Source organism: Stegodyphus dumicola, chromosome 3 (assembly GCF_044657685.1).
Source record: "Stegodyphus dumicola isolate Sdum_Otavi_A_Nest chromosome 3, ASM4465768v1".
In the NCBI taxonomy this organism is placed as follows: domain Eukaryota; kingdom Metazoa; phylum Arthropoda; class Arachnida; order Araneae; family Eresidae; genus Stegodyphus; species Stegodyphus dumicola.
The window spans coordinates 22,165,081-22,191,251 of record NC_140770.1 but is presented as its reverse complement, the minus strand read 5'-3'; the positions used below and the strand labels follow the sequence as shown (position 1 = coordinate 22,191,251).

General features: G+C 35.0%; 1 protein-coding gene across 2 annotated transcripts in view; it reads left to right on the top strand.

The window, feature by feature from the left end:
- Nucleotides 1–20,600, top strand: part of LOC118192417 (uncharacterized) — a 50,481-nt gene extending 29,881 nt beyond the window's left edge. For both annotated transcript variants that reach the window (XM_035363383.2, XM_085812637.1), the window contains exons 2-4: nucleotides 5,751–6,035; nucleotides 10,394–10,727; nucleotides 20,080–20,600. In XM_035363383.2, the coding sequence (XP_035219274.1) occupies nucleotides 5,751–6,035; nucleotides 10,394–10,727; nucleotides 20,080–20,199 (739 nt within the window). In that variant the 3' untranslated portion in view covers nucleotides 20,200–20,600. The remainder of the gene's footprint in view (nucleotides 1–5,750; nucleotides 6,036–10,393; nucleotides 10,728–20,079) is intronic.
- Nucleotides 20,601–26,171: the final 5,571 nt, after the last annotated feature.

The following is a 26,171-nucleotide window of genomic DNA, read 5'->3' as shown; positions in this document are numbered from 1 at the left end:
AATTACTTCCAACTTTTTACAGCTGACGACATAATACAGCTGTTTTGGAAACTAGTAACCAGAAAGTTTGTGTTGCCACAAATATTTTTGCAATTTAATCCTCTTTGTGGTAAAATATTTTGCCATGTTTCTACCTTGCGCGCATGATATTTTAAAAATGGCGAATAGTACATACTTGAAATTTGATAGAATTTTTATATGGGCACTATTTTCTAACTGAACCAACAATCTGATGAATATTTTAATATTGAAAAATTTTATGGACGAAAACATTACAAATTTTTTTAATAAAATACATTTTATAAACTCAACTGGAAATAAAATAAAAATTTAACATGAATTTTTTAGAATTTTACGTTCATAGTAGTTTCCAAATGTTATAAAAGCTATATATTAAATATGGAATTAAATTATGAAACAGAATGTTTTAAACTGTGCGCGCAAGTTGGAAACACGACGAAAAATGTTGTCACAAAGCGGATTAAATTATAAAAATATTTGTGGCAACACAAACTTTCTGATTACTATTTCAGAATGCAGCTATACTATGTTGTCAGCTGTAAAAAGTTGGTAGTTGTTGCTTTTAAAATAAATAAGTTATCCCAATTCTTGCAACAGTCACCTATTCGAACATCTTATCGGTTTTAAGGTGTATGAGTCCCCTTAAAGAATTATCTAATCGTTGCCACATGTTCGATTCAAGTACTATAATAAAGCTAGAACGATGTATAAAAGAAATTAAGCAAATTAAACAAAAAAGAAACAGTTTTTCACAGACGATTGAGTATTTCTCATTCAATTAATTCAGTTCTCACTTCGCGACAGGGCAAAAATACATAAAAACTCAAAATATCTCCACTAAAAATTACTAATTATTAAAAATTAAATTACTAATTTTTAAAAATTAAATTATTAAAAATTAAGTAAATCTTAAACACTTATTTCCTCGAAAAAATTCCAGAAAGGACTAAGCATGATTTAAATCGCAATAATAAGTGAAGGCGTTTAACTTTGTTGTTGCGAAGCTACGTTTCTCTAGATTGGCAACAAATTCACTACTCAGCTGCTTCAAATGTAAACAAGAAATGGCCGCCATAAAAATAGGCTTAGCGGCACTTAAACAACTTATTAATAAATTGTTAATAATTCTTAAAATAATGCACAGATTTACTAAAGGCATAAAATCCTTAACCGGAAGATAAAAAAAACATAATTCAATCATTTTTAAAAAAAAATATGTACAATTTACAAACATATAAGAGTAAAGAAACTGAGATCACTGAGCCGGGTAACAGAGTGGATATATTTATAAATATATTTATATACGTTTGGCGCGGCCGATTGAGGTGCTCATCTACATGTTATAGCAGTCCTATATACAAAATTTCAACCTTCTGAGGCTACTCGTTTTTGAGTTATGCGAGATACGTACGTACGTACGTACGTTCGTACAGGCGCCACAAAAAATTCTCTTCAGAATTCATTTTAAAGCAGTTTTTTAGTTTTTTTTTGGAGGAAAAGAGTCTTTTATTCTGTCCTTACGTACAGATATCACGCAAAAATGTCGTTAAATTGCATTCGAAAGCGGTCAAAGTGGATATTTTCGTTGAAATAGGCTGCCTGAAGCTTTTCGCGATTACAATACTTCCTTTTTACTTCATACAAGAAAGTAAAAAGAACAATCGTTATTCTCGCAAAATGTCACGTACCATCCCTTTGGTGACTTACCAACTGTCTATCATAGCCAAAACCATAGAAAACTGATAACATAACCATACTAAATTACACGAAAGTAACAATACATATACTAATATTTTTTTTTTTTTTTTTTTTTTTTTGAAAAAAGAAAAATAATAAATTACGCCATTTTATATTACGCCCAAAAAGGCGTGTATTTCATTTACATATGCATTCAAATTTAGAAGTCCTTTCGAGAGCATTTGGGTTAACGCTCTTTTAAGTTAAAAATATTTAAAAACAGCATATCTTTAGAATTTCTGACAGACAGTCTTAGCGCTGGAAATAAAAGTGCTTTATTCCGTACAGTGCTGCCATTACATGCTATCAAATATACTCATGCGCTCCTTTGGGTTAAAAATACTTAAAAACAGTATATCTTTAGAATTTCTGACAGAAAGCTCGCGCCCTGGAGATAAAAATGTTTCCTTCCTCGCAGAGTTACCACTGCTCGCTTTGAAATTGTTGAGTTTTTTAATCAAAAATTCTTCAGAAAACATGAAATAGACAGTAAAACAAAATCGAAATTCAAGATTCGGGTTTCCAGGTGCCCATATTTGGGTAGAAGACTAAGTTATTCAAAATTTGATGGCTCTAGGTATCGTTGTTTTTTTCACAATGCGAGAAGCATACATACATTCGTGCAGATTCTTCATTATTTATTTTCTTTAAATATAATACAGGGAGATAATATTTGGTGGCAAAAAATTTGAAAAGGGATTCCACGCTTTTAGTGATTCCACGCAAAATGCCGCTTCGAGACTGATAGCTCTTTTGGCTAACACTCCTTTGGGCTAATAAATAGACACTTTTATTACATTACCAATTTATTAAATTATATAACATTACCAAGAAAGTGCATTGATGTGGCCCTGAACAGGATCTTTCATATCTCTCGCTGATCGTCATTGTACTTTAAACGCATGTAAAAAGCAGTTCAAACGATCTGATTTGGCATCTGCCAATTGAATCATTTCTATTTCACATTTGTCAATAGTTATCATTTCACGACTATAATCATATCAAAAACAATACTAAAAGCTAACGAGACCAGAAATTTGTCCCACTGTTGACAGACCGTCATCACAATTCAACAAGATAAAGAGGCAACAACATGCATTCTGTCCTCTCATATTGCGTACAATTATTAAGATGCCTCCATAGAACAACCTAATGTTTGCGTGTTAACATCATATTACAGGCAGTTGTATCACATAATTAATACTCATAACCATAGGAAAATACACGCTACATTATCTGATGTTACATATACGGCCATTTAGTTGAACTGTTGGGAGAATGCCAAACGGTCCTGTTGATACGGTGATAGAGATACCAGTCGGTTGCCCAGCCTTGAGCCTGAGTTCGACTCCCTGGGAAGGCAAGGATGTTTGCAAAAGCATTGTGTCTGAGGCTGAAGCACTTAAAATATACTATTGAATTGACAGATTTTTCGAGAAGCTTGTCGTAGGCAAAGAGGGATAAGAAATCCTCGGCCAATTTCCCTACGGCACCTTTTTCTAAACTGCGACGAACCCACTGAGAGCACCATCGGACTGTAAATCCAACAAACGAACCCAACAGCTGACATGCTAACCCCAGTTGAGCAGCCGTCCCCTTATATGTCACAAAAGGATACTCTAAGAAAACCACTCTTTTAACCATTGTGTGTATACGAGCTAATTTCCTTTAGAAAATCCTCCACAAAGGCATCCGTACCCTTAGGCTGATAGTCCTTGAGTGATTTGCCATAATCAAGTAAACCAAACCAAACTTTAACCCATTAGAGACTATAAGATAAATATCAAGGTCACTACCAAAAATACATGACGTTCGCTATCAAATTAAAGTATTGTATATAAAAAATAAATCAAGCAGTTAAAATATTCCGATTCTTACAACAAAAGCGAAGCTACTTTTATAGGAAACTAACTGTCAATCACAAATTCAGCGTAAGATAAATCCTCTAAGTCAACGTTGTGGGCTTAATCCCGATTAAGATAAAAACTATTTTTAAATTATTCAGCATATTCCTAAACTATTTGTATTAATTTTTTTTTTATTTCTTAATTTCACAGCTGATATCTTAAGGTTTTCAAGAAGTCTTTATAATAGTACTACAATGATTGCGTTTATGCTACTGCAAGCGATAGCGTTAATTTCGATGCTGACTATTCCCTGTATACGATCATATAGTTGTTTTATTTTAATATTTTTAAATCTCGAGTTATTAACCTTATATTAAAAAGTTTGTATTAAAAGAATTATGTTTATAAACATGGTTTAAAGGTACTGAACTAGTTTACTGCCTGTTCATTGTCCCTTAAATGGTCTCATAATGCTTCCTAGCTCTTCGAGAAGCATATGCTTTCAGAAGACAAATTCATAGCCAAGCCCCGAAATTTCGAACTCAGTATTAATATTAATTGCTAATTCAGAATCATTATTAATTATTGTGTGAATTATGCTTTTTCTAAGAAAAAAAATTCAGGTAAACTTTTAATGCGTTGTACCTTTATAGGAACACACCACGAAAAAGAAAAGATACTTACGTATTAAAGTAACCACCTTAGCTCATTTTGGCGATGTTTATAGATGAATAGGTAAAAGTCACTTATTCAGTGTAAATTGTTGATTTTCGAGACCCTTTTTTAAAAATGTTACCAAGCTGTCGATATTTATTCTAAATCGGTAAATATTATCAATATACCAAAAGAAAATACACTTTAAAAATTAAAAAAACATTTTAATTATTAAATAAGGATTATACGACATATTAAGAAAATTAATAAAACGCATTTTTCATGAAATCCTTTTATAATTTTTTAGTGCTTTTTCATCTTATGCGCACAGCGATCTTTCTCTTAAAAAGAACTGCAGAGAATTGTACAAACTCGCTTTTGTTCCTCTCAGCGATTTACAGCAAAATGTTGTATTCTTGCAAAAATATTACCGTAGTTATTTTCATTGCAATTAAATTCCACAGGTATATTTTACTAAAATTAAGGCAAAATATGGCACGATTTATTTATAAAAACAATTCTGTTTGGAATGGAATGAAACGAACGTAAACAAAAATGGCGACGTTGCTTAACTAAGAGCATGGAGGTTAGAATAGATGGAGTAAGCCTTCTTCGTATATGTCCCGTGCAATGAAAACGAAGCCATAACACGTCACGGTATGACGTCACCGCTTATCATGGCTGCTGCCATAAACTGACTTCTGGCTGGTTTTATTTACATTCTAATCAGTATTGTCTACATGTTAGCTATTCATCACTGAACGTTTATAAGTCTCCTGTTCTAATTTTAATGCTTAACATAAAAGATTTTCGACTTAGCATATAGAAAAGTCATAAGGACTGTAAATAGCACTTTCAAACTTAATAAAATCTAGGTACATGAAAATGTGTAAATGGTAAACTATAACACAAATAACACAAATGTAGACATGGTAAAAACCTGCAAGATCACTCGAAGTTTCAATGTTATTTTACGCAAATTATGCCTAAAAATACTTTTCTGGGCCTGCAAACTTTGATATTTACTTTCAAGTTCAGTGTAATTGTATTTAACAATATGTTTCGTAGTCTTACATGTTCGCTATACGGTGCCATGATAAGTCTTCAGGTCACGTTGCTGACATTTTCTCGGCTTCAATTTTGTGACTCCATGCTTACTTCATCTATTTTAACCTCCATGACTGAGAGGTTGTTATGAGTATAGTTGCCTGAAGATTGGTTATGCGAATGGTTGACAGAGTTTAGCATATTCTGAAAATCTGGCGATTTCTAATAATGTGGTTCCGATAACAGGTAAGTACCAAAAAACTACGGTTTTGTAATTTTTTATCTTGCTTTGTTTTGACTTGATGTACGAATAATGCATGAAATCTTTACATGATTAATTTTCATTCAAAGATATGATTATCACTTATACTAATGCGCTTGATAGGCGAATAATGTACCAAATGCAAATGCATATAAACATTTAAATGGTTAAACCTTTTTCAGACGATCGAAGAGAAGAAGAGGCTCCCTCTTGTGGAGTCTGACCGTAATCCTGGTAGTCACATGGAGAGGAGCTTCTGGGGGACATCATGGTAATAACCAAAGTGGAATGGAAAAATTATTAGCAGCTGGTCTCATTGCCAAAGCCCTTGCTAAAGGTGGAGAGGAAGGCGGTGGAGGAGGAGGTGGAGGTGGACATCATTATATGCCAATTCCTGTGCCTGTGCATGGTGGAGGCGGAGGAGGGCAACATCACCATCATATTCACCACAAATATGTCCCGATTCCGTAAGTTTGTTTTTAGAAACTTGTAAATTGAATGGTAAAATAACGGTACAACTTCTCCTAAGCACCATAGTTAGCACTTTGAAGTCTGTTAAGTATGTTCTAGGATCTTTTAATAGGAAAGGAAACTTCTTAATTGCAAGGCCAAGTTCTAAATTATATTTTCTACCCTTTTTTTATTTTATTTTATTCATGGTTCCTGGCAAGAGTACTTACGCTGCCCTTCCATATCCAGAAGCGGATTTATGGAATCGCTCAAATCGACCTGGTGTTCCTTGAAGCTACTAATAACTGCTTAAAAAATAATGAACGTCTCTAAATTCTTTTGGTAAATATATTTATTACAGCTTAAAATTTAATAAAGTAATGATTTAGTGTTATTAGCCACACAATGCTACAGGAACACGTCCTAGAACACAGCAACAGCGATTTGCAACAGTTAAATCAAACAGTACGAGGTAAAAGTAGTGTTGCTAAAATTGTAACACCTGGTTTGGATTCCAGCTAACTTTCTAATGTCAGTTACCATAAAACTAAATTTACCTTTGTTCTGAATTCTCACGACCAGAATAGCAAACCATCAAACAAACAGACCACAGACTTACTAGAACACTTAAATTTGCCAGCCAACCTGGAACTAGTTTCATCAACAACGCTTACTTGCACAAAGTAAATAATTTATATCAAACCTAATGCAAAGATTACACGGTTACCTAAAGCACGACAGAGTTCCGAACACATATACTAACCAAGTAGGATCTAGCCTCGGTCTAAAGAATCCCCAGCAAAAACCGCCTTTTCGTCTATCGGCAGGCAAGCGGAAGTAAGCCAAATACTGCGACACTGCAGTGTTATTCTGGGGCGGTCCTGTCTACTTCTCAGAGCAATTGCAGACTTCCCTATGGAACTTTAGACTGAATGGCACATGAAATGTGTTCCTTGTAGGAGATTTTGGATAGTGTAAAGAAGCGTTTGGCTCTGTAGAAGCTGCGTTCAGACTATGGTATAAAGGGCATAAGGGCTTTAAGACAAGCTGAGTTGCCAGGTAACCAGTGTGTGCTACGTCACAAAATCTGGTTTAGGGCTCTTGGAATAAAGTTTGAAGTTTTCAATTTTATGCTGACTTTGGATAAGCTTCGACCAATCAGAGCGAACGCGCGAAACCTGAATGGGTAAACAGAGCGGGAAGACCCTGTGTCAAAGTGGGTGCGGCTTAGACCCTGCATCGAAGGTGTGAACGGAATTCTCGCATTTTATTACTTGTGACTCTACGTCACCGTCCGAACTCAGCCTTATGCGTCTTTTGCTATCAATAGCATTATGAGAATATCAGGGTAGGCGACGGGGAAGATGAGTGTTCCCAACTGTTAGAGTAGCCTCAGCTTCCAGGCGACGGTGTCCAGTCCAGGCAGCACACGAGATAAGAAAATATGCAGTAAATAAGACTTTACACCATGTAGCGTAACAGACAGTTCGGCTATGTGAAGGTGAGGGGGAAACCGTATGTCAGGTAACAAAACCTTCTTGCCACAGACGTTGTGCAGCATATGGACGTCGTCTGCTAAGATTTCAAACTTTAGAAATGCTGCGAAATTTGCAGTAGTTGTGGACCGCTGCTTTGCTGTAGAATTTCACATTAAGCTTCCTTCATGTCAGTTTTCAAATGATGCTGCAAATTTTCGTTTCATATGAAGTAAGGGGCGCCAATCATAACCCGCAACAACTTGTTTTGCAAAACTTATATTTTCTTCAGTTCGTTTTCTTTCGCACTTGCTCAGACTGGGGACACATAAATAAAGATCGAGCCTCGTAAAGACATAACTTACCGGCAAGATTGAGACTGAATCACTTGAGAGTAATGGGGAAAGTTTACAAATGATACCATATAATTTTCCACGTACGCTGTTAATGTGCGAAAAGCAGGCCAAAACTCTCACACTCCTCTTCATAAAATTCTACACTTTATTATAAAACCATTTGCCATTCAAATCCACATAAATTCTGGAATGAGCGACCTCGGGGCGCAAAGAAGGAGAAAAGTAGGAATTAAATTAAGTAACATTTCGGTAGTAAAATTTAAACATAAATGCCACAAAATAACATTAGGAAATAGTGACCATAGAATTAAAGATTTATTAAAATATAGAGCATATCTTAAGACGATGGGACAGTAAAAGTTTAGATGAGTTGTCGCACTCTCCCACATCTTAAAGTCTGCCACTGTCTACAAACTTGTTATTGCCAATGGGTTTTTTTCATGCATATTAACAAAACCCTTGCGAATATATTTCACACGATACTATACACCTTCAGACTTACTACCAATAAAGTTAAAGTGAAATACGTACAGTAATACATCGCATAGTCCACACAAAAATTCGATTCTGACACTACCCCAGTCTGTTTGAAGCCAGCTTGATCAAGGAATTAAATTCATACAAAAAAAATGGTAATTGATTCCAAAAACAACATTACTTCCTGGTGAACGCTACCGATAAATTCAAATGTTTTTATTAAAAAATAACATTTTGTAATTCATCTTTTGTTCTATGAAGGTTGCACTCTTTTCTTGTCTGACCTTCGCTTTACACATTTCTTTGCAGACATAAATTGCGTTTTTCATCATTATGCAAATTGTAAGGCTCTGACAAAGTTGCAATCGTTTCAGTCATTTTGTATAGTTTTTCAGCTTCGCTTCGATGTTACTTAAGGCTCCGTTCAAATGGTGGTATAAATATCATAAGTGGTTTAAGCCTAGTTTCGTTGCTAGGTAACCAGACCTTGCTGCGTCACAAAAATCTAGTTTAGAGGTTTTAAAATAAAATTCGAAGTTTTCAACCTTATGCCGACTTGGTATAAGAATTGGTGGAAGGCGCGAACCCTATTGAACGGGGAAAACAGAGTGGGAAAGCTGTAGGCACAATCCACGCATGCGCAAATTTAGCTTCTCTAATTGGTAACGGCTCAGACCCTCTCGCAGGTGTGGACGGAACTCTCGCATTTTATGCCTTATAACTATGCCTCTATAACATTTATACCACCTTCTGAAAGGAGTCTAAGTTGCTTAACAGTCGATGTTACTTGTCTTCATGAGACGTGGCTATGTATGTTAAGCTTAAGAAGGAATGTTCTGCGTATAGTTAGTTACATACGTGTGCAAAGGCTAACCATAGAAGGTATTAAAATAGGTGCTGTATTTCACATAACTTAAAAATCGCATAAAAGTAAACCGCACGAAAGAAAACTGACTGTATGAAAGGAGGAACAATTATTTGTGTTTTCAAAAATAACTTTGCATGCTGACATTTAAGAATTCATTTTTATTTTGCTCAATTAAAATTTAATTTGCTTTGAAATTTTCAGTCCGGTTTATAATGTACCCGGAGTGATTAAAGCCGGACTATGTGAAGTATTGCTGTATTTCTGGTCTCCTGGTATAAATGTTAAACATCAAGCAACCCTTAAGGTTTCTTTCCCCTCTTTTTTTTTAATAAATTATTTACTTTTTAACTGGCCAAGACCGAGAAAATTTATATTTGTTTATTTTCGAGGAATTGTATCATATTTACTTAAAATCTTTCAGTTACGATATCAATTAATTGCGTAAGTAAGCAGATAAAAAAAAACTGTTGTAAAAATCTGAAACGATTCAGATGTTCATGGTCATCCATCCGAAAGGCCTCTCTAAAATTTAATACTGTTTATGAGTACAGATTATCGTTAGAAATGATCCATATAAAATCACGAAACTTTTCATAGGATACTAGAGGAATGTATATTTAAACTAATACGAGAACTTTTTATATTTATTATAAACGTCTACATATTTCAAAAATGAAAAAATTATTTACTAATTCTATAAATAAATATTCAATATTTTTATTAGATATATCATAAGAAATGCATTTTTATTTAAATCATTTAGATTAAAAAGTAAAAAAAAAAAAATATTCTTAAGAGCTAATATGTATTGTTTTTAAATAGCTTACTTTGTTAATCGGTAACTGACAGATTTAACATGGAAGATAAATATCTTACATTTTGGCAAATGGCAACAGACTCGAAATAAAAGTGAAACAACGCAAAATCATGTTTCGAGTACGACAGCCCTTTTGGGGTATAACTTAACAGTCATATATGTTTATAGCGCATGCTAAGGCAACAAGAATCAGTGTAAGATTCGTCAATTAGCAGGACTAGTTTCGAAGGTTTAAATTTAGAATTCAGAATCACATATGTTGCTGCAGAAACCATTCAGAAACCAATCTTTTATATTAATTATTAGCAACTGAATTCTTTCTTTTTTCTTTTCTTTAGCATTTCCATGACAGACAAACTTAAGCATGTCTTTGTAATTGCAGGGTAAAGCATCACACCAACTTTATCATCGCTCATCACAAAGTACCAGTGCCTGTACATGTACCAGTTCCTGTTGTCAAGACGAAAGTAATACATGTGCCTGTGGAAAAAACAAAAATAGTACCCATCATAGTGCACAAGCCTCATCATTATCCTCACATGTCTCATCACTCAGCATCGACTACCTTATACACAAAGAAGTATCCTAAATCCAGTCGTTCGCAGATGAGCCAAATAGCTTTGGCTACAGATAATAGAAACAAGCAAGTGAGAATAACAAGTTTGGGAACAGTTCGACAAGTGAAGAATCCATCATCAAATTCCACTTCAGTGCAGGTAAACCCTTCTTCTTTACAACTTGCAAATACAGTCAAACCTCTCATTAGGAGATTCTTTCCTACCAGCGGCTGAACTGTAAAGTCGCTAAACGCTGGTAGTTCGGTCCAGGGTTCGAATCACGACCAACGGGCTGCCTGCATGGGTGTTTCCCTGGTTTTCTCCTTGTGTAACGTGTATGCGAAAGAGTTTACCCTAAGAAAATTCTTCACGTAGGCATTCCTCCGTTTAGGCATATAGCCTTCGAGGGCTTTGCCATAATCAAAGTAAACCAGACCAAACTATAACCGTTAGGGAACACGCATAGTACATCCATTACCAATGAATGTCATCCGCTAAATGGCAATGACCACTTGCTAAGAGGGTCCCAGCATTCATGAAAAGCCCAATATTCGGAAGTGTTCAGTAAAGTTTTTTTTATATTTTTTACTAGTGGAATTACCCGATGCCAGTTTTAGATTGAGAGTAATGTACCTAACAACATAGACAACGATATCGTTTTAATCCTTCTCTAATAACGATGCAAACAATGCGACTCGTAGTCATACATTTTTCAGTCTGATGCGATATGGAACCCACATAAAAAACGCCGATAGAAAAATAAACTAATTACATCACCAACAATGCCACGCAGTTTTTAATTATTTTTGTCTTTCTAATCAAAATGGTCATAAAAGATAAAGTTCCATCCAATATTTCACCTATATTCAATTTTAGTCGATTAAATGTGGCAAAAAATTTATCATAAATCAATAACGCGAACAAACAAACACACAAACAAGCATTCTTTTTTTATATATAGATTAATTAGATTTGTAAAATTTACAAATTTTTGATTAATGAACTCTACGATTTGAAAGCGAGCAGTAGTAACACTTTTCGAAATAGAACATTTTTATCCCCAACGCGCGAGATTGTTGGCACTTCTTTAAATTTGTATACTGCAAACAAACGAATGTTTAGTTCTTTTCATCGAAGCCAGAAATTAAAGATTTCTTTTTAAATTTATAACCACAGTAAATTTTATTAAGTCTGCTGAAACTTAAAGTTCATGTTCGAAACTTAAAGTTCATGTTCGAAACTTAAAACCATGTTCGATGCTAGTAAGGAAGCCAAGATTTGTACCCCCACCCTGAAAATGAATGCAAATAGGAAGGTTTTATTAATTAGTTTGTTTGCGAGGTTTTATCTATTTACTTTAACTAATAGTTCCTTAGGGCCTTTCTGCCACTCACTTTTTACCCACGCTTTTCATGCCAGAATGTAAATGAGATAGCCAGCGTTTATTCAGATTGAAGGAGAATGAAGGGCAGTTTAAGCGAAGGTTACGCAAGTTACTTTTTAGAACATGTTCTGCCTACTTCAGGACACCGTGACCGTTATCGATTTGATTCTGTGGCTTTGAGGGCTTCCAGCCATTTAGCCTGTCTAGCCGGTTTTCTACAAAGCACAGCCTTTCCTGCGCGTTTAAATTATCCCGTGAGCCGCCAGGCTAATCTAGCACATTTGAATTAGTTCATCATTACGTATTTAAGTTAAGCCAGAAGTTGGTTCCCAAGTTGGTTCATTGTTAGTTCTTTGTGTTAAAATAAAAGGGCTATTTACCGCCTTCTTCTGACTTTCTCTGTCTACAGTTTTAAGACAAGAGAATTATTCCTCCAGAACTCACTAGATTATGCTACAAAGAAAGTGAGACTCTACGTGTTAAACCTCCTTATTAGGCGAAGGGCATGGTTCGACCGAAGATGCCGCACACTGCAGCTTTAAAAATACGGACCCGAAGCCATCACCTGCCTGCCATCAGGATCTGAAGTAGAATCGCCCGCTATTGATAACTTTCTCCAACCGGTAGGTTAGTGACTCTGACTGCCGTATCGATGAGGCCGGGTTCGAATCCTGGAGAAGGCATAGATATTTTTAAGAGTATGGCATCTTCGCGGCAACGGAGTGCTCAAAATGCACGGTGAGCCGAAATTCCTCTCGAGAGGTTCATGGTAAGGGAAGAGGGATGGGAGGTCCTCGGACCGTCCTACGGGGTGTTCTTCCTCTGTCCTCCTTCAATACTGGTGGAGAAGCTTAATAATTAGCAAAGACCGGCAATTAACTACATACCGATGGGAATGCACAGATGCCGGTCATGCTTTCACTTGAACCTGTCTATTGACGACTGGCACATTAGGTTACAGATGTTACGTAGGAATTTGGCTCGTGTGTTTTATAGCCCTAGAGACGAGGCTATTGGAATACAGATCTCAGTCAGTACAATGATCTTATAACAAGTGTCATCCTTTCAGACCAATTAACTTCTTGTTAAAGGCCTACTATTGTGTATCATTCTTTCTAAATAGCAATTCTACAAGTTTTCTTTCCTTTGTAATTTGGTAAACATATTTTGAGCAATTAAGGGCGAGAAATGTACATACCTGTTCTAAATTCAAAAAAATATCATAGCACTAGCTGAAAAATTTCTAAAACATAGATATTGTGGTTAAATGTAAAATTAGCTATAAATTTTTGTTGTATGAAATTAAACTGGTTGTTCAACTTAACAGCTATCTGCAGATGCATTCAAACTTTAACCTCTTGGCTAGATAAGATAGCCCCTCCTTTGCCAAAATTAATTTTGATTGGCTCTCTGCTATGTAAAAGTACTGATCTAGCTTACTATATTTATTAAAAAGGGATTCCCTAATAAACTGTATTCAACTCATAAGAACAATTTGATTTCTAGTATTTTTAAATATAAAAACAAAATTATGATTACTAAATCATGCGTATGGACACCGTACATACATTGCGATAAAATTACATGCGAAAAAAGTACTTTAAATGAAATGTACTGTATACTTCTAATGTAATTCATGGTTTCCATCTAGCTATATAGATTTCAAAAGTGCCTCTATTGTAATTCTAATAATTCAGCACATTAATTAGCTATATTATTTTATAAAATTCCTTTTAAGTAGAAAAACAATTATAAAATTTTAAAATCCGTGAGAAAAAGTGTCAGTTAATTATTATAATTATTTATCCGCTGAAGACAAGTCTACTAAAATATATAACAACTGAAAAACTAAACAGTTATATAGTAGCAAGGTCTTATAAAACTTTCAAAAATAACATTGTTTTTAATATTTATTTAAATACCAACATAAACGCAAGCTGACTTTAAATTATAAGGTGTGCTAACAAAAGCGCAGTATTTTATATGCCCTCAAAAATATTTTATTTTTTGCAAAAGGAAAATACTTTTACGTTCTTACAACAGACAAATGTTCCGATTTAAGAAAGTTTAATTTTACTTAACCTGGTAGGAATGGCATTTTTACTGTAGTTCATTTCATAACCGCATTACAACTTAAACGATCTCTCAACCGGTATAGTGGTTACTGCCTGGTGGTAACTGACTGCCGCTGGTTCGGATACCGGAGAAGGTATGGATATTTGTAAATGTATAGTGTCCGAGCGGCATGGCGGCCTCTAAATATGCGGCGAGCCGAAAGTCCTCTCGTGCGGTTTCGTGTAAAAGGAGAGGGATGGCAAAACTGAGCTAAATCGCACTGTCACCTGTGAGGTTTTCTCCCCGGAGGTTGACTCAGAGAATTCTGGGAAGTACTGGTTAGGATCTGTACCTAGGCAGTTTCAAACCACTGGGGTATATAAACAGTCTTCACAGGACTAGAACCCGAGTATTGTACTTAGGTTGGCTCAGGCTTGGCAGGGACCGTACTGGTACTGTCGTGTCTGTTCCTTTGGCTGTTGTGGAGCGAAATAGTAGATTTACTCGATCTTCTCGATGGGGGTTCAGCCCTCATAGTCCCAGTGACGGGGACTGACGGAGTAAGGTAAGGCACCGAAACGAATTAATTGATGCTGAGGGAGAGGTGTCCCGAGGCAAAAATGACAGAGCGACGTATTTTGTATTAAGTTTCAACGTTTTCGCCCTTGCTGAGGATACGTATAAAGCCGGGCAGGGACTGTGGAGTCGGCGCCGCCACTGAGGGGTCCCTCTAAAGCCCGGTACATCCAACTTCGAAAGGTAAATCCAGGACGCGGGTCCAGGTTTTGGCGACCTGTCACCTGTGAGGTGCTCAAGGCTGTTGCCAACGAGGAATTTTGTGGGTTTGAGCTGGCTATATGTCGGACAAGTGAGCATAAGTAACAAGAAGAACACAATCGACATGGAGCGCTACAAAAAGGAATAGGCCCGTCAGCGGCTGAGCCGTAAAGTCGCTAAACAATGGTAATTCCGCCTTGGGTTTAATTCCAGACGAACGGGCTGGCAGCATGAGCGTTTTCGGGATTTTCCCCATGTGTAACGTGTACACGAGCCAGTTTCCTTTAGAAAGGTCCTCTAAGAAGACATCCCTCCCTTTAGGCAGATAGCCCTCCCGTGCTTTGCCGTAATAAAATAAACCATACCAAAAAGGAATAGAGATTTACAAGAATGTTGGTATGCACAGGAAGATGTTCGTTGTAAGTGCACAATGGTTATGCAAGAGATAGCATCCATAGGAAGCTTCGTGTAATCTTTTGCTGGGAAAATGCACTTAAAGGAACGACAAATTACAGATTGATAATAAAATTTGAGGACACAGCTTCAACTGAGTTTGACAATTCGACAGAAGACTTTAAATCACTATACTCTAGACAGTTTGTTGAAAACGCGCCTATTGTACATGACAGTGTTATTGCAAGTCCCAAGAAAACGGAAATTAAAAGTAAAGTTTTTGGTACCTTTTCCGTTTTGTCGGGGCAGGCGATAAAGTCTCCAATAATGGTACAACCGATGCCGAACGGAATATCCTCGCTGGTAACCTTTTACTCCGCATTTTCAAATTTTCAAAACAAGTCGCAGCCATTTCTTATCAGATTGATTGTTTCTTTCAATACTGGCATACAATTACGTGGAAATTTTACCAGATAGTTCAATTTTATGCCCTAAGGCCATTCGCGGACGGTAATTAAGCCAATTAGGATGCAATCACACCGCTCACCCGACGGCGAAAAAATAGAAAAGGCAAAGTCAAGGGTTTAAATTCATCCATTCTAATGAGAATGCACTAGTGAAGTAAAGCACTGCGGTTTTATATAATTTCTGAGTAAGCTATTCGTACGAATTGAAATAATTCTTGCATTTAAACTTGTATTCCAAATTAATATTTAACTTGAAATTAATGTCGATAATTACTGAAAGAATTAGGTTTTTGTAGCGTAGTTTACGTGAGATGAGATCACTTGGGGTCACGTGATATGAACCGGAGAATTAGGATGTTGTACCATAAAAGCATAGTAAATTCTTAAATTAATGTCTTTTTACAAATTTATTGTCTTTATTTATAGGCTTTTTTACAAAATTTTATGCGACATTAAAATGCTTATACCTTCAAAATAAAAAATTCTTAGAATTAACATTTGTCAACATTTTTTATGTGTATACCGTGTGTTGTCGCCAATACAGTCTGCTTAGCGAGATTTGCGCTGGCAAAATGGAAATGTACCAGTCTTTTTTTTTTAAAAATCTGAAAGCTTTCAGATTTTGTATTATGCCCAAAGAGGCGTTTCTTTAACGTTTTCGGTGTTGACATTATTTATTAAATATCATGTTCTTCGCACTTAAATCATAAAATTCAATTCAACATCAATATCACAAAATAATTTTAAAAGATCCTATCTTTAGAATTTTCGACACACACTCTCGAGCGCTGGAGATAATTTTTTTTTTTTTTTTTTTTTTTTTTTTTTTTAGTCCAAAGGGATTTGAATCCCGAAGGACTATTAGTTTCGTTTTCGCATTTTGCGTCGGACGGATAAATGTCGGTTCACTTTTCAAACTGTTGGCATAAAATGTTAGAGTCCTGCATTATATTTGAAGAAATTAAATAATGAAAATCTGCGTAAATGTATGTATATTTCTCGTATTGTCATAAAATAACGGTACATAGAGTCATCGAATTTTGAATAACGTAATCCTCCAACGAATATGAGCATGTGGAAGACCAAATTTGAAATTTGAAATTTGTTTTATGATCGATTTCCTATTTTTTAAAACTTTGACGAATTTTTGATTAACAAACTCAAGGATTTCAAAGCGAGCAATGGCAACGTTGTGCAGAAAAAACATTTTTATCTCCGGCGCGTGAGTCTCTGTATCGGAAATTCTAAAGATATGCTCGTTTTAAAACTATTTTGCGATATTGCTGTTGCACTGGATCTTATGGTTTAAGTGCGAGGAACATGATATTTAATAAAGAAAGGAAAACGCCCCTTTGGACGTAATTTAAAATCTGAAACATTTCAGTTTTTTTTTTTTTTTTTTTTTTTTTTTTTTTTTTTCCCATCCAGTGTTGCCATTCCTAGCTTTGAAATCGTTATCGTTGAGTTTGTTAATCAAAAATTTATTAAAGTTTCACAAAATATGAAATAGATTGTAAAACAAATTGCAAATTCGGACTTCCAGATGCCCGTATTCGAGTGGAGAACTACGTTATTCAAAATTCGATGTCATCTAGGTACCGTTGTTTTTTCACAGTGCGAGAAACATACATACATTCAGGCAGATTCTTCATTATTTAATTTCTTTAAATATAATGCAAGGCTCTAATATTTGATGGCAACAATTTGAAAAGTGATGCGCAGTTTATAGTGAACCAACAAGAAATGCCAAAGCGAAATTAATAGCCCTTCTGAGCAAATTGCCCCTTTGGGATAAAAAGAAAAAAGAAAAAATCTTAAGGACGAAACGAAACGTGTCACTAATCACCTCGATGGTCGCATATGTGAGAAAGTGATTACGAATTTCATGGAACTGCACGATGCTGTAGAACAAGTCATGAGGACACATGCCAAATATTATTTATCGTTCTTAAGTTGAAACATTTACCTGTTGTAAGTACGTAAAAATAGTTTTCATTTTCTAGAAATAAAGTATTTCATTTGGCAGATTGAAGCCGGTGCTTTTATCGGAACATCATTTATTTATTTATGTACTCCTAGTAGTTTACGGCTCGAACAGTAATACAAACTCATATAATTGACTGAACTGTTTACAAGATGAGGCTGACTGCCTGGAAAAGGTTGCAGGTTTTTTTACAAGAGGATCTTAAATGTAAAGCTATGTAGCTGGTTGACTACATTATCGTTAAATTCATAAAACGTTTACCATTATACAGCGGTTAACTTACTCAGGCAACACATAGCAAAATAAGTGTTTTGGCCATCAAAATTTTTATTTTGATTATTGATGATATGATTGATTTGAAAATTTTTATTTTGATTTTTATTTTGATGTTCTTAGATTCAAGGAAAGAGAGCACCATAAAACGTCTCCATTGTCAGCTTTACCACTAAGTGTATGGTGCCCCAAAATTAAGACTGGAAGGATGAAATTATGGAGGGGAAACATAAATGCATGTAGGGGCAGAGAAATCTTTAAATACTTAAAATTTTAATCCAGCATCTAAATTCTTAATCCGGCCTTGCTTATTGCCACTCAGAAATATTTTGCTTCGAAATGCCCAGCTACGGTAAGGTAGCTTCCCCGCAAAATGGGTTTAGGGTTGCCAGAAAATGACAAAGAAAGGCAGGGAAGTAAGATTTGGCGCAAAATAGTCCATCTGGCGACAAAATTGGCGATATGCAATAGACGGAGCAAGAACATTCTAGGACATATTCTTTCCGCTTTGCCCCAGAATGTTCTGAAAGGCAGGAAGGACAAAAGCTATATAAACCCTGCCTGTACGTAGAGTAGCAGTGTATCGAGAGTACGTAAAGCGCATTTTGAGCTCAAAGATTAGAACTGTGCTTTAGTGCTTTGCCCTGAAGCTGCCATCGCCGTTTATAGCCTAAAGGCTGTGTTGCTGATTGTTTCAGCTTGTTTGTCATAGTTTTTGAAAGACTGTAAACATGTTTTTGAAACTGTCCTGAGTAAGACTGGCTAATACAGTCAAAAGTCGTTAATCCGGACTCGTCGATACTTCGGCGATTCCGGATTATCGATTTTTTCGGATTATAGATCATCAGTTTAAATCTCGCAAGATGGCATGCAGAAATTCTAAAATTAAAAGTATGAAACCGTAATTTATGAAATATAGAACAATTATGATTAAGGGTATCAAAATTTGCAAAAAGAAAAAGCTTAATATTTATTTGTTTACTTTATTAAACATTTCTTTCAATGTAAGTTGTTTAAGTTTTGCTTCGTTTCATGTGATAATACTTTCTCTTTAATTCTATTAAACAGACATAATTTCTTGTTCAGTTACAAAGTTCCGCTATTCAAGTCCTATAATTGCTGTGTCGAGAATATAGACTAATTTGTCAATCGAAATTTTTTCGTTTTCAATAACATCTGTCACTTTCTTCGCTATCGGAAGCGAATTATAATGACGAGGAACTTGTTTTAAATCATATCAAAGACGGAGCACATCGAGATGAAATACTACATTTGATAAGGAATTATAAGTCAAATAAAATAAAAACATCTGCGCTGAAGATAAGGATAGTGCTGACAGATCAACTTCCAATTCATTACGCGCCCGCTGCGGCGCCGAGCAGCGTGAAATTGATAAACATATTTCGAATTTAAAAACATACTTTCGCTTTAAATTCTTTACATATTAACAAATATATATCGGAAATTCTATTTGATATAATCGAAAGTTTAAGCTTACTTTTATAAAATTGCTCTTACAGTCTGCAAAAAATAATAAGCCGGATCCAATTCGAAAATTAAGGAACAACGCAATCATCAACATTAACTGAAATAGGTAATTATTTAGCTTATACGTCCATTATACATAAAACGCGCACGCGAAAACGTATTCTGCACTTGCGCACACTCATATGCGCAGTCGTAAAAGGTCTTACGCGCACGCGTAAACGCCTATGCGCATGTGTCAACGCGGCGCATGCGCAGAAAGTTTTTAGTTTTGAGGTCCGGATTATAGATCATTCCGAATTATGGGTGTCCGAATTAACGACTTTTGACTGTAAATTGTGTTTTGATTCCTCATCAATCCACGAACCCGTAAAACACAACAATATACACAACTGTACAAAACAATATTCAGTCAGACGCAGCGATGATGTCGCACAAGCGTCAATAGGCCTACGGTTAAGATGAACCTCCTCTTTTTAAACTACGTATGTCATTAAATTTTATACAGCATTCTGGTCTGAGCGAATACTGAGACAAGAACTAAGAAGGACAGGATAAAGTTTAACTCAAGTCTAACTGTAGTAAAAGTTAAGAATAGCTCAGGCAAAATTCCTAGTGCATGGTTTATTTTTTTCTTACTTGACTATTTAAATATCTTTACACTTTCTAATGATTATCTTCTTTTCCCAACAGTTTCATCGGAATTCCAGGGTACCAGATAAATGGATTGTTGTGGTAAAGAACAAAAGGAGGCCTAGCATCCGAAGGAATGGACAAGAAGCTCTTCCTACAAACACTACTCAGAAAACGTAGCAGGCAATTTTAAACAACCAACACAGACGGCCAAATTCTGGATTCAGGAACGTCGATGATCGCTGGTCTTCGTCTAAATTACAACCGCCGAGCGGTATATTAAAGACGGCGCAGGGTTCCATCATCCACATCCACACATTTTACTGTACATAATAATAACTTTAATTCAGTGTCTGTGAAACAGTCTACAGAAAATTTATTGTATTTTATGAGGAACAAAAATGTATCCGATGGGAATTTCGTACATGTTGAACAAGTTTTAGTTCTTTATGCACTTGCAGTTCAGATTTGTTGAGTTTAATTGTAAGTGATTTCGAAGACGACTGGATTGTCAAATGAAAGTTAGTTATACTTCCATAATGTGTAGTTTTGGTAAATAAAAACAACTGCATTTTATTTGATTACTCGTCCATATACTTTATACAAAATACAATAAACTGAAATATATTAATCGAACTTGTGAAAACTATAAGGAAAGGTGACCTTTACAGTAAATGTTATCTAGTAACTACATGGTTGAAATGGGAAATATCCTCGTTACTTGACTATTCCCAGCCACTTTTTCAAAATCGGGAAACATTATTTTTCCCATAAACTACAATGCTATAACTTTTCTTCTAATCCCTCTGTCTCATAACAATAATAGCAGCTGACGAATTAAATTTTCTCCATAACAACAATAGCAAGATAAAATAAATATACAACGCAACGTATATTAGAAAAAATAGATTAAATAAAAAAAAATAAAATCTGGAAGCTTTCTGATTTTATATTAAGTCCAAACGGATTTGCTTTTGCATTTACAGACACATATACGTTTTGAAAGCATTTGGGCTAACGCTACATTGGGCTAAAAATAATTTAAAAACAACATATCTTTAGACGTTCGGATAGAAAGTCTCCGGCGCTGGAAATCAAAATGTTTTATTCCCTACAGTGTTGCCACTGCTCGCTTTGAAATTGCTGAGTTTTTTTTTTTAATCAAAAATTCGTTAAGGCTTTACAAAACATGAAATAAACACTAAAACAAATTCGAAATTCAATATTCGGACTTCCAGATGCCCGTATTTGGATAAAAGATTACGTTATTCAAAATTAGATGGCTCTAGGTATCTTTGGTTTTCACAATGCGAGAAGCATACACGCATTCATGCAGATTCTTCATTATTGACTTTCTTTAAATATAATACAGGGCAATAGTGGCAACAGTCTTAAGTGATTCTCGATTCAATCGTCTTAAGTGATTCTCGAAACGGCATTTTACGTAATAAAATGCCGTTTCGAGACTAATAACCCTTCTGGACTAATAATAAATTAAAATATTACGTCTGATTTCTAATTTGACTGTTCAGATAGTTTCTGGATTTTTCAATAATTTCGTTACTGCATTTTAAATTTAGAGTTAGGATCCATTGGCTACGAAACTTTGCTTTTCATATTTATGGGTGAGCTTAAAATTATTTGGAGTCATCTTCATTGCATCCTCCATTAACTTTTAAAGTAACAGAAACGTATTATCCAGTATTTCGCGCGAAATATTATTAAAGGCTATATTTATTGCTGTTATGGTGTCTCTTCTGCTAAGAGGAATATGTGTTTCAACTTTTTCTCCATAATCTTTATAGCTGAGTCCAGAATTTTTTTTTAAATAAGAGAATCAACTTTAGCATAAAATTTACCTTCACAATTATTTTCAGAAGCAAGTTTTCAAATTCTTGATATGGTCATCCTGTTTCACTTATTGTTTTGCAGCTTACGTAATTTCATCTTTCTGCAATTTTTCGTTTTTCTTTCTATGCATCAAGAACTGGACAATCGTAACTCGATCTTTGTTTAAAAACTATTTTTTACATCTTACTTTTACAATGGGTCGATGTTCAACTGAAATAAAACAATTGATTTCGATCAGTAGATGAAATTAGAAAAATAATTATAATTCTCAATAATTAGGTTAACCTGAAAATTCAAAGATTTTTCAAAACAAATGACATATGTCATGAGGTTACAGCCGAAAACATCGCGGACGAAAACGTCGCGGAGAAAAAAACGCAAGGCGAAAACGTCGTGCTACACAACATCGTGGGAGAAAACATCGCAGTTCTAAAACATCGTGGTACAAAACATCGTCGTCGAAAATAAAGCGGTTCAAAAACTTCGCATTTTACAAACATCGCCGTCGAAAATATCGTGGTTAAAAAATAAAGTATCTACAAATCATCGCATAACAATAACATCGCAGACATGCTTTTTTCAGGCATGCTTTAATAAGTGTAAATGGATATTCCCATAATGATTTGTGAGCGCAAGATGGAAAGAAGGATAATTTTTACTTTCATATTTTTATTAGCTAATAAATTTTTGCTGAGAAAATAAGAAGGAAACTTAACCATAGAAAATTAATGCAACTTATAGCACTTAATACAATTTTAAACTGACATTGTTAACTAACAAAGGCCGTTAATAAATCATTTTTATAAAGTTTTTACAGGTAATTTTTCATGAAAAGTATAATCTGTAAGTTGCATTTAATTTTCTATGCCTTCTTACTTTTTCAGCAAAAATTTATTAGTTATTAAAAAAATGTGAAAGTAAAAATTATCCTTCTTTACATCTTGCGCTCACAAATCATTATGGAAATATCCATTTACAGTTATTAAAACTTGAAAAAAGCATGTCTACGATATTATTGTCATGCGATAATTTGTAGATACTTTATTTTTTACCACGATGTTTTTAAACTGCGAAGTTTTTGATCCGCTTTATTTTCGACGTCGATGTTTTGTACCACGATGCTTTAGGACTGCGACGTTTTCTCTTTGCGATGTTTTCTCCCACGATGTTTTGTAGCACGACGTTTTTGCTTTGTGTTGTTTTCTCCGCGACGTTTTCGTCCGCGATGTTTTTGCCGCGATGTTATCGGCGGACACCATGTCATGAAACATTGATTTTCATTAAAGGCTTCGTAGTTTTGCGCTACAACATACGCTTGCGAGCAACTATTTGCGAGCCATTACATTACACGTTGCCTGGTAACATTACTCTTAATATACGTCATCTTTGAGGTCATAATGGGTTGTTTCAGTTTAAAATGAATGACTCTTATAAGTACCTTTGCCAAGCAACCTCCTAACAGCAATCTAAGAAAATGTTAATTGAAAGAATTGAAAAGCCCACCAAGTCTGCAAATAAAATGAAGGTTGTTAAGGTTGCATCATTTAAGGCTGCACATATACTTGAAATCACAAAAACCTCTTTGGGGACGGAAACGTGGAGAAACAACGTTTGCTTCATCAGAAGTGTTATATCAAGAAGCCAAAAATAAGAAGGGAATTATGTCAGCTATCCAAGATGTCCGGTTATTCAGATATTCCAGAACTCGTAGAATGTGAGCTGTGTAGGAAAATATCAAAAGACAAATAAAAGTGGATTTACAAAAATGTATTTCTTTAAATTTATAGTGTTAGGAATCATCAGGTGTCTGCAACGTATCCCTAATAAATAGCTGGGTATCCGATTTAACTTTTCTTACAGACATAACAACCAATATGAATAAACTAAATCTTGAACTTTAGGGCAAAGAAAAGCTTGGGTTAATAGGAAATATTAAAAAATTTAAATCGAAATTAAATGTGTGATATCTCAAAGAAAGGAACGTAACATTTGCCACTTTACAAATTTGGAGAACTGCATCAAGAAATATGATAGAATTAAAAAAATTAAATATTCTGAAAATCTCGTCGAACCTAAAACTAATATAAAAATTAGATTTTTCTGATTTTCCAAGCCTATTGCCTCATTCATTTCAAATCGTTTTGCTGATATTAATATTTCCTAAATATCGCAAAAGTTTCCAAATATGTTAAATAAAACTTCTACTGATCTAAGAATAAAAATAATTGATTTTTATGTCTCATTTATGATTAAAAACAATAATATCACAAAAAGATTTTTAGAGACTCATAGATGAGAAAAAATATCCACTTTTAAAAGAAATTTTTCAAAGGTTAAACTCATTCTTTGGATCAACTTAGCACTGCGAAATTGGTTTATCAATAATGAATTTGTTCAAATCAAAATCTTGATCAAGGATAACAAACAAATATCTGAATAACTGCATGAATTTAGCTATAATCTGTTTATATATATAAGCAGCTAAAGTGTGTGTCGCCGATAGTTTCTTGTTGCCACTCCGAAAAATGAGCTCGGAAATTAACGTTTCCGCAGTTTTTAATTAATATCTCAACCGATTAAAGTCGTACGAAGATGAGAACGATATCGATGGATTCGGAGAATTTTTTGGAATCCGAAGATACGCGTCTCAAGTTTCAACTAGGCGCCGTTCCGTAGATATTCGAGAAAAAAATTTGGCACGTAGCCAAATCCATCTAATAGGAAAAACCCAAGAAATAAAGTGGAAAATGTAGGGAAAACGTAAGGGAAAATTAGTTTTTAATTAATATCTCGGCTAATTAAAATCCTGAGAAGACGCGAATGGTCAAAATGGCGTGCCACGGACCTGCGGAATCCAACGGTGTGCTTCGCTAAGACCGGGAGCCAGCCGTTTCGAAGGAGATGATGTTACTCCCCCCCATATATATAAACGCGGCTTAAGTGTCTGTTTGTCGCCGATAGTTTATTGGTGGCTTGCGTAACTGTACTAGCCAATGGGGGTGAAGTTGACGCCACGCACAGGGTCTCATGGCCAAACGCTTAAGCGTTTTGGCATTTTTTTACCTGAGCCTGCATTTGGACATTATCCGCTTTACGTTGACTGTTCAAGAGTTCGTGAAAGAACGGACGTAAAATTAAAAATACTGGATGGTCCTCTGCAAGGCGAACTTAAAAATGATGGAAAGATCTACACAAGAAATGTTGCGTACAAAGAGATCTTTGACATGTGAATTAACGTTTCATTATTTAAATTACCTTTATTGATTGAGCTAACGGTGGCTCTTAAGAAATGTACCGCCGGTGGTTTCCTTCATTGCACTCTACTTTAAGCAATTAAGCAAGTAGAAATGGGACACCCCATGGGGGAGTAAGCAAAGGGGGTGTCCTCGCCTCCTGCCCTGGGTAATTCAGTTTAAATTAGCAGACACCTTTGCACAAATCATTTTAATTACAATTTATAATATCTAGGACAGCGGTCATTTCGTATGACCGCCGGGCTTTCTGGTATCATATATATCAGAAAACCAAAAAATTCGCAAAAGTCATGCAATATCGGGTTTCACATTAAAATGTACTTTTCCTGAACTTAAATTGCCTCTCATTGGATTTTTAGTAAATAGTAATGTAAAGAGTACATAATTACACTTTTTTTTTAAATTTATTATAACACATGTTTTTAAAGTTTGTGCATTACAGCATCACATACGTTTATAATTGATATATTAAAAGTGCAGTATATAATTCTGGCGTGCCAAAATTTTTTTAATTGTATCACCTTTTTTGTCTCATGCATCCCTTTCACTTCTGATAGATGATCATTCCTTCTTTCCCCGGCTCCGTTTCAAAACTCGAAAAATACATATGCGTTTATTTAAATTTAGGTTATCTTCTAATGTGATTTATGAATTAAACAAGAAAAATGTAGAAAATGTCCATAAATACCAAACTTGAATAAAAGTAGTTTTTTATATTCATAAGCTAAATGCTTAACAAGTAAATAGTAAATGGCTGATCGCATCCTCTGAAATGGAAATTCTCTCCTAGTTAAGAATCCATGCTTCAGAAGCAAAAATTCATACATCCCTATGAGCGCAATCTGCACCCATTCTTCAGCATGTGTTTGTACCTTTTCTATATCCTAAGATAAATTCAATGGATGAACTAGAAGGGAAAGCGACAAGCTCGAAACAAGCAAAACAGGAAAGCGCGACTTATTTAGCAGACAACGTGGAAGAAAATAAAATGATTATGGTTTCCGAAAAAGTTTTGCTTTTAACTGAAATCTTGTTCGCTGATAGGCT